We start from the raw sequence: 10,020 nt of genomic DNA, 5'->3' as shown, positions 1-10,020 counted from the left end.
CAGACAATGGATGGATGTACTGGAGAAGCGTTGCGTGTTCTGTTGAAGCTCACACTGATCTGGATCTTGCTGTGTGCGTCCTCAAAGTAAGAAACTAAAGCCTTTGTGTCTCACCAAATGCTGTCCATGTTGTCCTCCTCCCGTTTCACTCCGTCGGAGTCGTAGTACGTGTCGATGGTTAGATTCATGTCGACGTCGTGAGCTGACGAGAAGTTAGTGACCACGCGGCAGGGGATGCCCAGCAGACGCAACACTGGAACCAAACATAAAGGTTTAGGTCAAATTCTTGCAGCATCCTCGGTCAGAGTTCAATTTCATTAAGTGTTTCAGAATTAATGTTTATCTCTGCAGAGGTGTGATGGGAGGAGCTGCAGAGTCAGACATTACCTGAGCACATGACTCCGGCGAACACCCAGCACTGTCCATACTTGACTGGTTGGCCTTCTTGGAACCACTTATCAAGGATGGCGTAGCTGCCAGTCCAGTGAGTGGGTCTTTTCCCATCTATGTATGGAGGGTCCCAGCTTCCCTCCAAGACGCCGTTGTCATCTTCAGAGTTGATCTGGAGTACAGGAAAACAAAGCTCACATTCTCATAATGTGAACTTCTATATGTAGGATGTGGATTCCTCTGAAGAACGACTCGTGTTGTGAAGTTATGTTCTTATATTTTGGAACATGAACCATGTACCAAACTCAGTGGCAATGCTGACACATGTCACTCAAAACTAAAAACGACAACCTTGCGATGGTGCTGAAGAAAAACTCAGGGTATCACCTGAACTGATTAATCTTCTGGAGATTACATGACCAAATTTGAAGGCATTCCATTGAATAATTGACGAGATAAAGTCTGGAAATAGTGGGCTGACTGACCAACAAAGTGACACTATCAGCTGTAAAGAACTGAAGGATTTGTGTGTGATGATTGCTGCAAAGTTTCCTATTTACTTTCATGTTCATCTTTCCTTTCTTACAAATCCCACACAAAAAAACATCAATGACATTTAGGTGAAAGCTCAACCCCAACATGTGACTACTCTGGATCACATTAATGTTAGATTGCGACACACAGCGCTCAGAAATGTCAGCCCGCGTTGTACAAGGTTAAGCTGCGTGTGAATCCATGCAAAGCACACAAATGGCGTCCTACCATGGCGCTGACCACACGACCGACGTAGATGGGGTCAGAGCGAGCAGCGACATCTTCAGCCGGGTTCTCCAAGTGTTTGCTGTTGCGGTCCAGAATCTTCAAACAAATGTCCACCATGTTCTCCTCGAACTGGGGGAGGAAGACACAAGAGGAGGAACAGTGCAGATGTTGTAGTATTTAAACTTGAAAAATGGCATCATCTGCTCTTGGCTATATCCTGTATCTGAGCAGCATGTAGTAGTTGGCATGTTGAAAAGTCAAACACTGACACTGATCAACAACACCGCCCTTGATGTGGTGCTTTTATTGTCTGTTAAGTTGAACATCTCTAATCCACTAAACCTGTGTGATGTGTTTGGATACCTGGCCATAGTCCCATCCTGCAGGAAAGATGTAGTTTACACTTCCTTTGAAGATGACTCCATGTTCATTCAGGACATACTCCTGTCTCCTCTCCTCGTCAGACAGATACACCGTGTCCGCTACAGAGAAAGGGAATTAAAACATAATTAAGATGTACATATGCACATAATAGTCTTGCCTTTGAAGTGTCAAAAGCAACAGAAAAAAACTGCTGATGGATGGACAGAAACCTACAGAGAGACCAGGGGTTGAAGAGCACCACCAGTTTTCCCAGCAACCTTTCTTCATGCAGAAGCTTTCCAAACAGTTCGTACTCCCCCACGGGGGCGTCTGCCGGGGGAGTTATGGCCAGAGTGACCGTGTTGTCTGGAGGAGGGCTGATCCTCCTGGTCTCTAATTTCCACACCGCTTTAGCTGATGGCGAGCGCTTGATGTTGTCCGGGTAGCCGAAGCGAGACAATGTCCCCAGGTCCTCGGATGCATGTTGTCCTCCTGGAAGGATCCACAAATACAACGTGTTAGAAAATCGGTAAAATGAAAACAACATTCTAGGAAACACAAAGCAATATTCTGTGAAACAGAATAAAGCATTCTAGGAAAAACAACAACACAACAGAAAACACTTTTCTGTTATGTGGTTGTATTTATTTGAAACGTGCTTCGTGGTGTTTTGCACTTATGCTCTATCCACTGATGTTCAATAAGCGGCTCTACCGGTTATCTGATGGATGTCTGATAAAAAACATTTATTATTGATTGTTTAATGGGCATTTTACCTTTTGCAAAAAAAACTGTTCAAGACAAATAATTGAAACGTAAAGAGACTGACCGGTCTTTGCGGTGATGACGAGTTGTTGATCTTCTGGCTTAAAAGGCTGCGTCAGACTCAGTTTTATTGTGAAGGTGTCGCCTCGCCTCACAATCAGCCGCTTCGATGTGATTTCACTGGTGCGGTGGTACAAGTTGTTGATCGCACTCTGGAAATCCACTCCACTGAAAACTGAGATAAAAAAAAGAACATACAAACATGAACTGGAAGCAGAATCGTTGCACATCAGGTTATTAAATTAGGTTCACTAGTTCTGAAAAGTATATTTGCTTTGCTTAGAAAAACAAAAACAAATGGTCACCAACAAAATAAAGACGTAGGAGGACTGAAGTCTGCAGCACTAAAAACTAACAGCCCCGTCTAGAATCTTGGCATAATCATTTGTGAGGATGTAAACTTTCACATTAAATTTCACTAAATCTTCATTTTAGCAACCCTTAAAACAAACAAACAACAAACGTTTATGGAGAATTATCACCTTGCAGTTGTGGCAAAGATAAAATAAAAAAGAAACGTTATGCCGATTGTAATGAAGCTGATCTTCATTACCTATCTGGGAGTTCACGTTCTGGGATAAACATAATAAGACACAAGACAATGACTGTGGGATGAGTTTAATGAGAGTAGCTTTTGTGGCTAACATGTGTTAGCTGGTCTCCTCACAGCACTGGGTGAAAACCCTGGTGAGGCCTACAAGACAAAGAAAACGACAGTTTTAGTGACATGATGGACTTAATTAATACCTGAATGACCACAGAAGTGGGTATGTGGTGTTATTTTTACAAATGTGTGAATTGAAAAGTTTGTGATTACTCACCTCTCTCTTTATCCCCTCAGGTGTTCCAGCCAAAAGTGTCCCCGTGGGCGGAAACACCTTTTTAAAGGTTCCGGGAGAAACCAAGTGTAGATGAGGACAGAGGGGGGATGGTAATTTCTTCAGGTGAGGAAATAGATGCATCGTTTGATGAGGATGTCCGCAGTTGTTTTTAGGAAATTAATGCTTAGTTTTAATGTTTGTGATTATAGTTAAAAGTGAAGAGGTATTGTATTTTTGTGTATTTCTTGTGCTTGAGTATTTTAGGTTAACCCTTATGTTGGTGGGCCTGAGGGGCTGATTAGGGGCTGCCTATAAAAAGCTGGCAGTTGAGCGCCACAGTACACACAGTACAGGCCACCAGTTAACCGCCTCGCTTTGTTTTTGTTTTGGTTTGCTGTTTTTGAAATGTGAGTGTCGGTAAATAAACACCCGGTTGGTCTGCTGCACCCTGTCCTGCTTTATCCAACCACAAAACGATCATCCTAACATCGATGCAAGATTTTAAAAAAAGCTCATTCATGCTTTTCCTTTTTGATGGTTAGACTACCACTTTAAACTGGTTGCCCGTTTCTAGAATCAGCTAGAATACTGACAAACTCCAAGAAGACAGAACACGTCACTTTAATTTTCACATCCTTTCACTGGCTTCCAGTCAAACCCAGAATTAAATTTAAGACCCTACTGATCCTTTTGTAAGTCTTCCGATGGTTTGGGCGCTAAATATATCAGAGACAAGCTTGCTGGTCAGGTGAAGGCGCCCAGAGTTCAGTTTTTAGTCATTATCCTGCTCACTGCTGGAATCAGCTCCCTTGGACCCTATAGAGCGGCGAAAAGCTGTTCTTTTTCCCCCCATTGCTCTTAATTAATACGCCACTTACTCTATAACACCTGTTTTGAACTTGTATGTACTTGTGTTAAGACTTTAACTTCTTCCATATCTTCTGCTTTTAATTTGCATGTCTTATGTAAATTGCCTTTGTGTTTGAAACGTCTTGCCTTGCCTTTGCTTAAAACCCTGTGGCTTAATGACTAAGCGACCTGAAAGCAGTGAAGCGTCCTGGATTTACCTCAACAATTGACTCGGATATGTTAAAAGCCACCGAGACGTCTAGAGGCACAGTGGCAGGAGGCAGGGCAGGGCAGAGTGGAGATTACCTTAAACAGCAGTGCTGTTGTTTAGTTGCATGGCGAGTAAACGTGTGCGTGACTGTTGCATGCCAGTGCAGGTAAGGACAAACCTCTGAACATATGAAGGTGGAGCGTGATAGATTTAGTCAACAAACTGCCTCGGATATGCCAAAAATCACCGTGATGTCGCAGAAACTAGGGCAGGGCAGGGTGGGGAGCAAATATAGAAAACTTCTCAGCAGGAGAAATGCCGCTGCTGTGGAGGTAAATGCTGAAGACATTTGTGTGTGAATGTCGCAGGATGCAACCGAACGGGGAAAAAAGAGGAAATACGACGCGGGAAAGTCTCTGAACGGCGGCCTGGAGAAGTGTGCCAACCCTCCACTTAGTGTGTTAGTGTTGCGGTGACACACAATCCTCAAAGTGACAAAACTGGTTGAAGCTGCAAGAGGCCGACTTATGTAAAGAGCCACCTGTGTTTGTGTAACGGGGGAGGACGACGCTAACGTGACACAGGATAGCGTTCACGCCTGCGGTCAGCTGAGCAATCATTTTTGCTTCAAGGAAAAAAATACCTGTTTACTTTAAACCGAACAGATTAAATCCTAAAGGTGTGGAAAGGGGAAGATATTTGTTCGTTTGTGACGAACCGACAAAGAATTCATCTCAGTTCCCTTCAGGGCGCTTCACCCCGTTTCAACTCACTGCAAATTTGTTGTTCAGTCGCACAACTATCATCTCGGTGCCCTGAAAGGTTCATAAGCAAAGCAACCTACAACAGCACCAAACAGCTGGATGATGTGTGTAAATTTGACCAAAGTGATTAACTCCAAAAACATTTGTCCAACAGAAATGTAACACTGGCAATGTGGAGAAATGAAATGTGACTGTAGCACAGGAGAAGATTATACACAACACAGTGACCTTTAGCGATGACACAGATGAAGTCAGTTGGATCTTATTTTTATTGCTGGGTGTGTTTGGAGGGACGCACACACAAACATTTGCTTATTGCAGCTGCACGTCAAAACATGTTTATTTTATGGTTGACATTTTAGCTGCACTTTTCAAGGCCAGATATAGGCAGGATTTCAAAAATAAAAGACACCAAAAGTAATAATAATAATAAAAAACAAACAAATAAAACTCTGTACTTGTTCTTTAATGTGTACATTTCATTTTATTTCTACAGCATTTGTCTGCATTTAGCTTTAAACGTCCTCTACTTGCTGCCCAACAAAAAGTTGCTTTTAATAGCTCAGCTTCAGTCACTTTCCGACACACTTTGCATGTGAAATTGCATAACAGCATGATAAAATATGCAGATTTTACAGCTAGATACATTTATTGGACCGATTTTGATGAGTAATGATACTGTATCTTCTGCAAGATTATAGTCATCTCTTATGTCTAATCCACGGTATTTGATCTCTGCTAATTTCAAACCGTCATGCTGCTACATGCTAAGCAAAGTCTGACGGGTGGGAACGGCTCCAACGCCTTTAAAAATAAGTGTTACAGCTAATCCCTTAATGACAAGAAAACTCATTATCTGTGCCCTACTTTACTACCTTTTTATGTCAACATGGATCGGAATGTGTTTTCTGTATCAGATGAGGTGAGTCAGGGACGGACAGTATGGTCTGCTGCCAAGGAACACACTGAGCAGGCACGGCGAGAAATTACGAAATCGAGATGATCGCAGCAGTCAAAGTGTGTAGCAAGGGAACCTGTTCGCTGGGTGCTTGGACCAAGTTCAACTGAGGCGGATTGATTGATTAGCGTGGTATATCTATCAGAGTACAACGTTTAAAAACCCATATCATGAGATCTGATTGGTTCTCAGGCTTTTTTGTTTTGCCAAACATAATAATAATTGATCAGATTTATATAGCTTTTCTGGACACTCAAAGACACTTTACACTGTCAATTATTCATTCACACACATTCATTCTGGTGGTGGTTGCTAAGATTGGAGCCACTGACAGAGGCGTGGCTGCCATTCTGCCCCTCCGACCACCACCTCAAACAATCCATTCATACACATTCACACCAGGCAGGTGGGTGAAGTGTCTTGCCCAAGGACACAACAACCATGAAACAGGTTACAGGGCGGAATCGAACCACCGACCTTCCGATTATTGACCGACTCGCTCTACCACCTGAGCCACAGCCGCCCCACATGGTCATAATGGTGAACTCAAGACTCTTCGGCAGCCACCACCTTCTTCCTGATTCACACATTCTCTGCAGTCACTACAGCCTCCACCCTAATTGAATCAGGGAGTTTTTTTTGCACACCCAGCAGCCTCCACCCAGCTACACATCTTCTGCAGCCTCCTCACCTGCACCCTTAAAGCTACAGTAGGCAAGATATCCATTCAGCGTACTGATATTCAAGGGGAAACTAGACCTTCTACACCACTTTAGAGAATCTATTCTGTAACGGGAGATTTTAGCCAACAAAGTCCGCAGTGAGAACGTGACGTGGTGGTGCAGTGGGTTAGACAGAAAGATGCGTTTCCAATTTTGGGTGGAGCAAAACAGTGAAGCAGCTTAGTTTGGATATCTTTGCATGTTTGAAGCGCGTGCTCGTCTGGTGGGAGGATCGTCGAACTGTTGTGGCTTTGTCTAGATTCCCTGCCTACCGCAGCTTTTAGTGTTGTCTACTGTCAGAGCATTTCCCAAAGCAGCACCACAAAAAAAAAACATTGTGCCAGATGCACCAGTTAAGCGAGCCTTAAAGGAAGAAGAAAAGAAGAATCACAGCAAAACAATCATGGGGAAAAGTCCTTTTTTTGGCAAGAATCTTGAGCGAAAAGAAGATTTAAGAGGGAAAAAGATAAAGATTCAGATCTGTGTGAAGGAGAACATTTCTAAAATTGTGTGCATGGAGCCCTCGGAAAATTCCAAACTCCAAATAAAGTGCATCACAAATTACTAGTTCTGCGCCCACAAACACTGCAACCCTGGCAGGCCTGCACACATCCGTCACCACCGCGAGTCTGATTAGATGGATAACACGCACACGCTCTTTTGCATTCTCTGCCGATGCACGCTAAGATAACACCTGTAAAGTTAACAGGACTTGCACCCTTGCAAGCTGAACACAACAACACTGGTTTTCGTTGTTGGACGTTCTAAAAGAAAGTTCCTCGAAAGTTTGAAAAGCACCACTGACAGCTCATTGGAGTGGATTAAAGTGTTGTTAAAGTGATTACAAGTCAGTGGGGAGCTTTTGTTCTGCATGAAGCAAAGGGAAATGTTAAAGGTTATTGGGTGCATATTGTGTCGAGTTGATCCAGTTTTCTAATCCGTCGTTCTAACCGCAGGCTCTGCTGCGACTTCGCCTGCTAGTGGGGCAGGTTGGAACAATGTACTTGACATCCTTAAATAACTTTTATGATTCAGCTAGGTAAGCTGGAACTGTATTATCGTAGCAAAACAAATTGGGTGCTTTATGTCATCATGGGAGAGCTCCAGCATAAAAAATGTTTGCTAATTATAGATGCTGAGATGAACAGTTTTTACTGTGGAATTGCGGAGCTGCTTTGGCCTCGACTTTAAGGTTTATCTGAGAACTCTGAATCACATCTCATGAGATCACACCACACCTTACATAATAGCTCTGACAGGAGTTAGTGAAGATCCAAATAGATATTGTTTGCTTGTCTTCGGTCTTTCTTTTGTTGTCTCTTCTATCTGCTTCCTTTCTGCTTTGATTTTCGGCGTTTCTATTTTTAACATCTGTCGTCGTGGGCGTCTTTCTCCAGTGACGTGTGTTTAATTGCTTATTTTGGACTTTGTAAATAGTTTTGTTAGTGCGGTTGTTGGACTAACCAGATGATATACTGTGTATACTTACTCAATTTAGTGGTCATTTTTCTCACACGTGGCCTAAATTAACAGTGCATTTTGTTTTTCACTGAAATTCAGCTCAAGGTGGCAGGTTTTTGAGCGTTTATCACATTTAACCATGACTATACTGATGTTTTCTTTACATTTCTTGCCAAATGTAAAAATAATTTGCATTTTGTTGCAAGAAAATTTTATGTCATCTACAATTTATCCGCCCTTCAGTTGCTGTGAAACAAATATATGCTTATCAAGAGTTACTATTCACAGGAGTTTACGTGACTTTTTTTTTTGCAAAAACTCTACTTAATACATTTCAGTTTTGGTACGTGGTTCTCTGTGGATTTCTCCCTCTGGGTTAGTTAGTTGCTACCCCAAGCGAAGGGACAGATGGATTGGTGCCAGAGCTTCGTAATAGTGAAGATGGAGCTGAGCTAAAAGGCAAAGCTTTGGATTTACTGCCTGGTCTACATTCCAGCCTTCATATATGGGCATGATCTCTGGGTAGTGACTGAAAAAATAAGATGGCAGATACAAACAGCAGAAATGAGGTGGGGTGGCTGGCCTGAAAGATAAGGTTAGGAGTTTAGACATCGAGAGTAGCCAGAAGAACCCAGCTGAGGTGGTTTGGGCAACTGATTAGGACGCCTCCTGGACCTTAGGAGGCTTTTTTGGGCACGTCTAGCTGGAAGGAGACCTTGGGGTAGACCCAGAACTAGTTGGAGGGATTCCATTTTGGGAACTTTCGGGATGAGCTGGGAAAACATTGCTTGGGAGTGGCAAATCCGGGATGCCCAGCTAAGCGTGTTGCCACCAAGTCGGCAGAAGTAAATGGAAGGATTGACGGATGGATAGAACTGGTCTTTCCTTTCAGACCCTGATTCTACCTTTCTTCTAACATTATGTTACCCTTCAGAGATTCCTCCTTCCTCTCTTGAGCATACATTGCCTCACTTTCGAGCGCTCCGGCTTGAAGCTGGAACCAAAACTTTGAATAGATTTGCCTCTGGACCATAATGGCGCACCACCCAAATAACGTCTGCTTTGCGGGATTCTGGAGGTAAAAAGCCCTCCACCTAAAAGCAGCCCTCTTTTGAATAGCTGCATTGAGAATCTGTTTTGTTCTCCGTTTGTATCTGGCCTGAGGACATCACTGAGCAACACCTGCCTCACATATTCACGCCCCTTTCCACCCCAACCCCCTCCTCAAGCCCTCACCCACTTTCAAGCTTTCTCTAAATGTAAGAAATGGCCGGAGTTGGGCTCAGCACTGGGGATGAATTTAACGACGCTTGTTTTCTGTAAAACATTTTGTGCTCTATAAATAAAGGCATTTATTGTTGTTCTGCAGTCGCTTTGCAGATTAGAAAACCGGAAAGATGACTAGGACGGGTTGCTGCTGTCAAAACTTGACACTATAAAAACACAACCAGGCCTTCAGTCAGTGTCGTAACTCAGTCGAACAAAGATCCCCGCGGAGCCAGAGATGACATAAAGGTCTATCATGAACTTTGTAAAAGCAGCTGTACTTACTTGGCTTTTTCAGTTCTTCGGTCATCTTGTTGCAGAGTTTTCCCTCGTACAGTGTAAGTACAGTAACAAGCACTCGGGCAGCTCACTGACAGGTGAGCTCGACCGTGCGGTATTTAAAACACCTGTCACGCCCACCTCCATCTCATATTAATGCGGAATGCATCCTGCAAACCTGGATTAACTGTTTCGTGCAAGTTTCAATGCTGTAACTACCTTTGCAGGCCTCTTAGGAATGTTCACGACTACACTGAGTTTGCAAGAAGGGAGTTAGTTGTAGTGGATGTTTCATGTGACTGTAGATTATACGGGCTTCTGTGTGCTACTTTTAATACATGCTCCGATA

General features: G+C 43.2%; 1 protein-coding gene across 1 annotated transcript in view; it reads right to left on the bottom strand.

Moving 5' to 3' along the window:
* Positions 1 to 9,759, bottom strand: part of LOC103365554 (protein-glutamine gamma-glutamyltransferase 5) — a 20,625-nt gene extending 10,866 nt beyond the window's left edge. Inside the window, exons 1-8 of the mRNA XM_008293018.1 lie at positions 9,678 to 9,759; positions 2,345 to 2,515; positions 1,750 to 2,007; positions 1,516 to 1,634; positions 1,153 to 1,281; positions 388 to 562; positions 115 to 253; positions 54 to 69 (exon numbers count right to left, since the gene is read on the bottom strand). Coding sequence (XP_008291240.1) covers positions 54 to 69; positions 115 to 253; positions 388 to 562; positions 1,153 to 1,281; positions 1,516 to 1,634; positions 1,750 to 2,007; positions 2,345 to 2,515; positions 9,678 to 9,702 — 1,032 coding nt within the window. The 5' untranslated portion in view covers positions 9,703 to 9,759. The remainder of the gene's footprint in view (positions 1 to 53; positions 70 to 114; positions 254 to 387; positions 563 to 1,152; positions 1,282 to 1,515; positions 1,635 to 1,749; positions 2,008 to 2,344; positions 2,516 to 9,677) is intronic.
* Positions 9,760 to 10,020: the final 261 nt, after the last annotated feature.

This window comes from Stegastes partitus, unplaced genomic scaffold (genome assembly GCF_000690725.1).
Source record: "Stegastes partitus isolate 25-593 unplaced genomic scaffold, Stegastes_partitus-1.0.2 Scaffold851, whole genome shotgun sequence".
Classification (NCBI taxonomy): domain Eukaryota; kingdom Metazoa; phylum Chordata; class Actinopteri; family Pomacentridae; genus Stegastes; species Stegastes partitus.
This window is presented reverse-complemented; position numbering and strand designations above follow the sequence as displayed.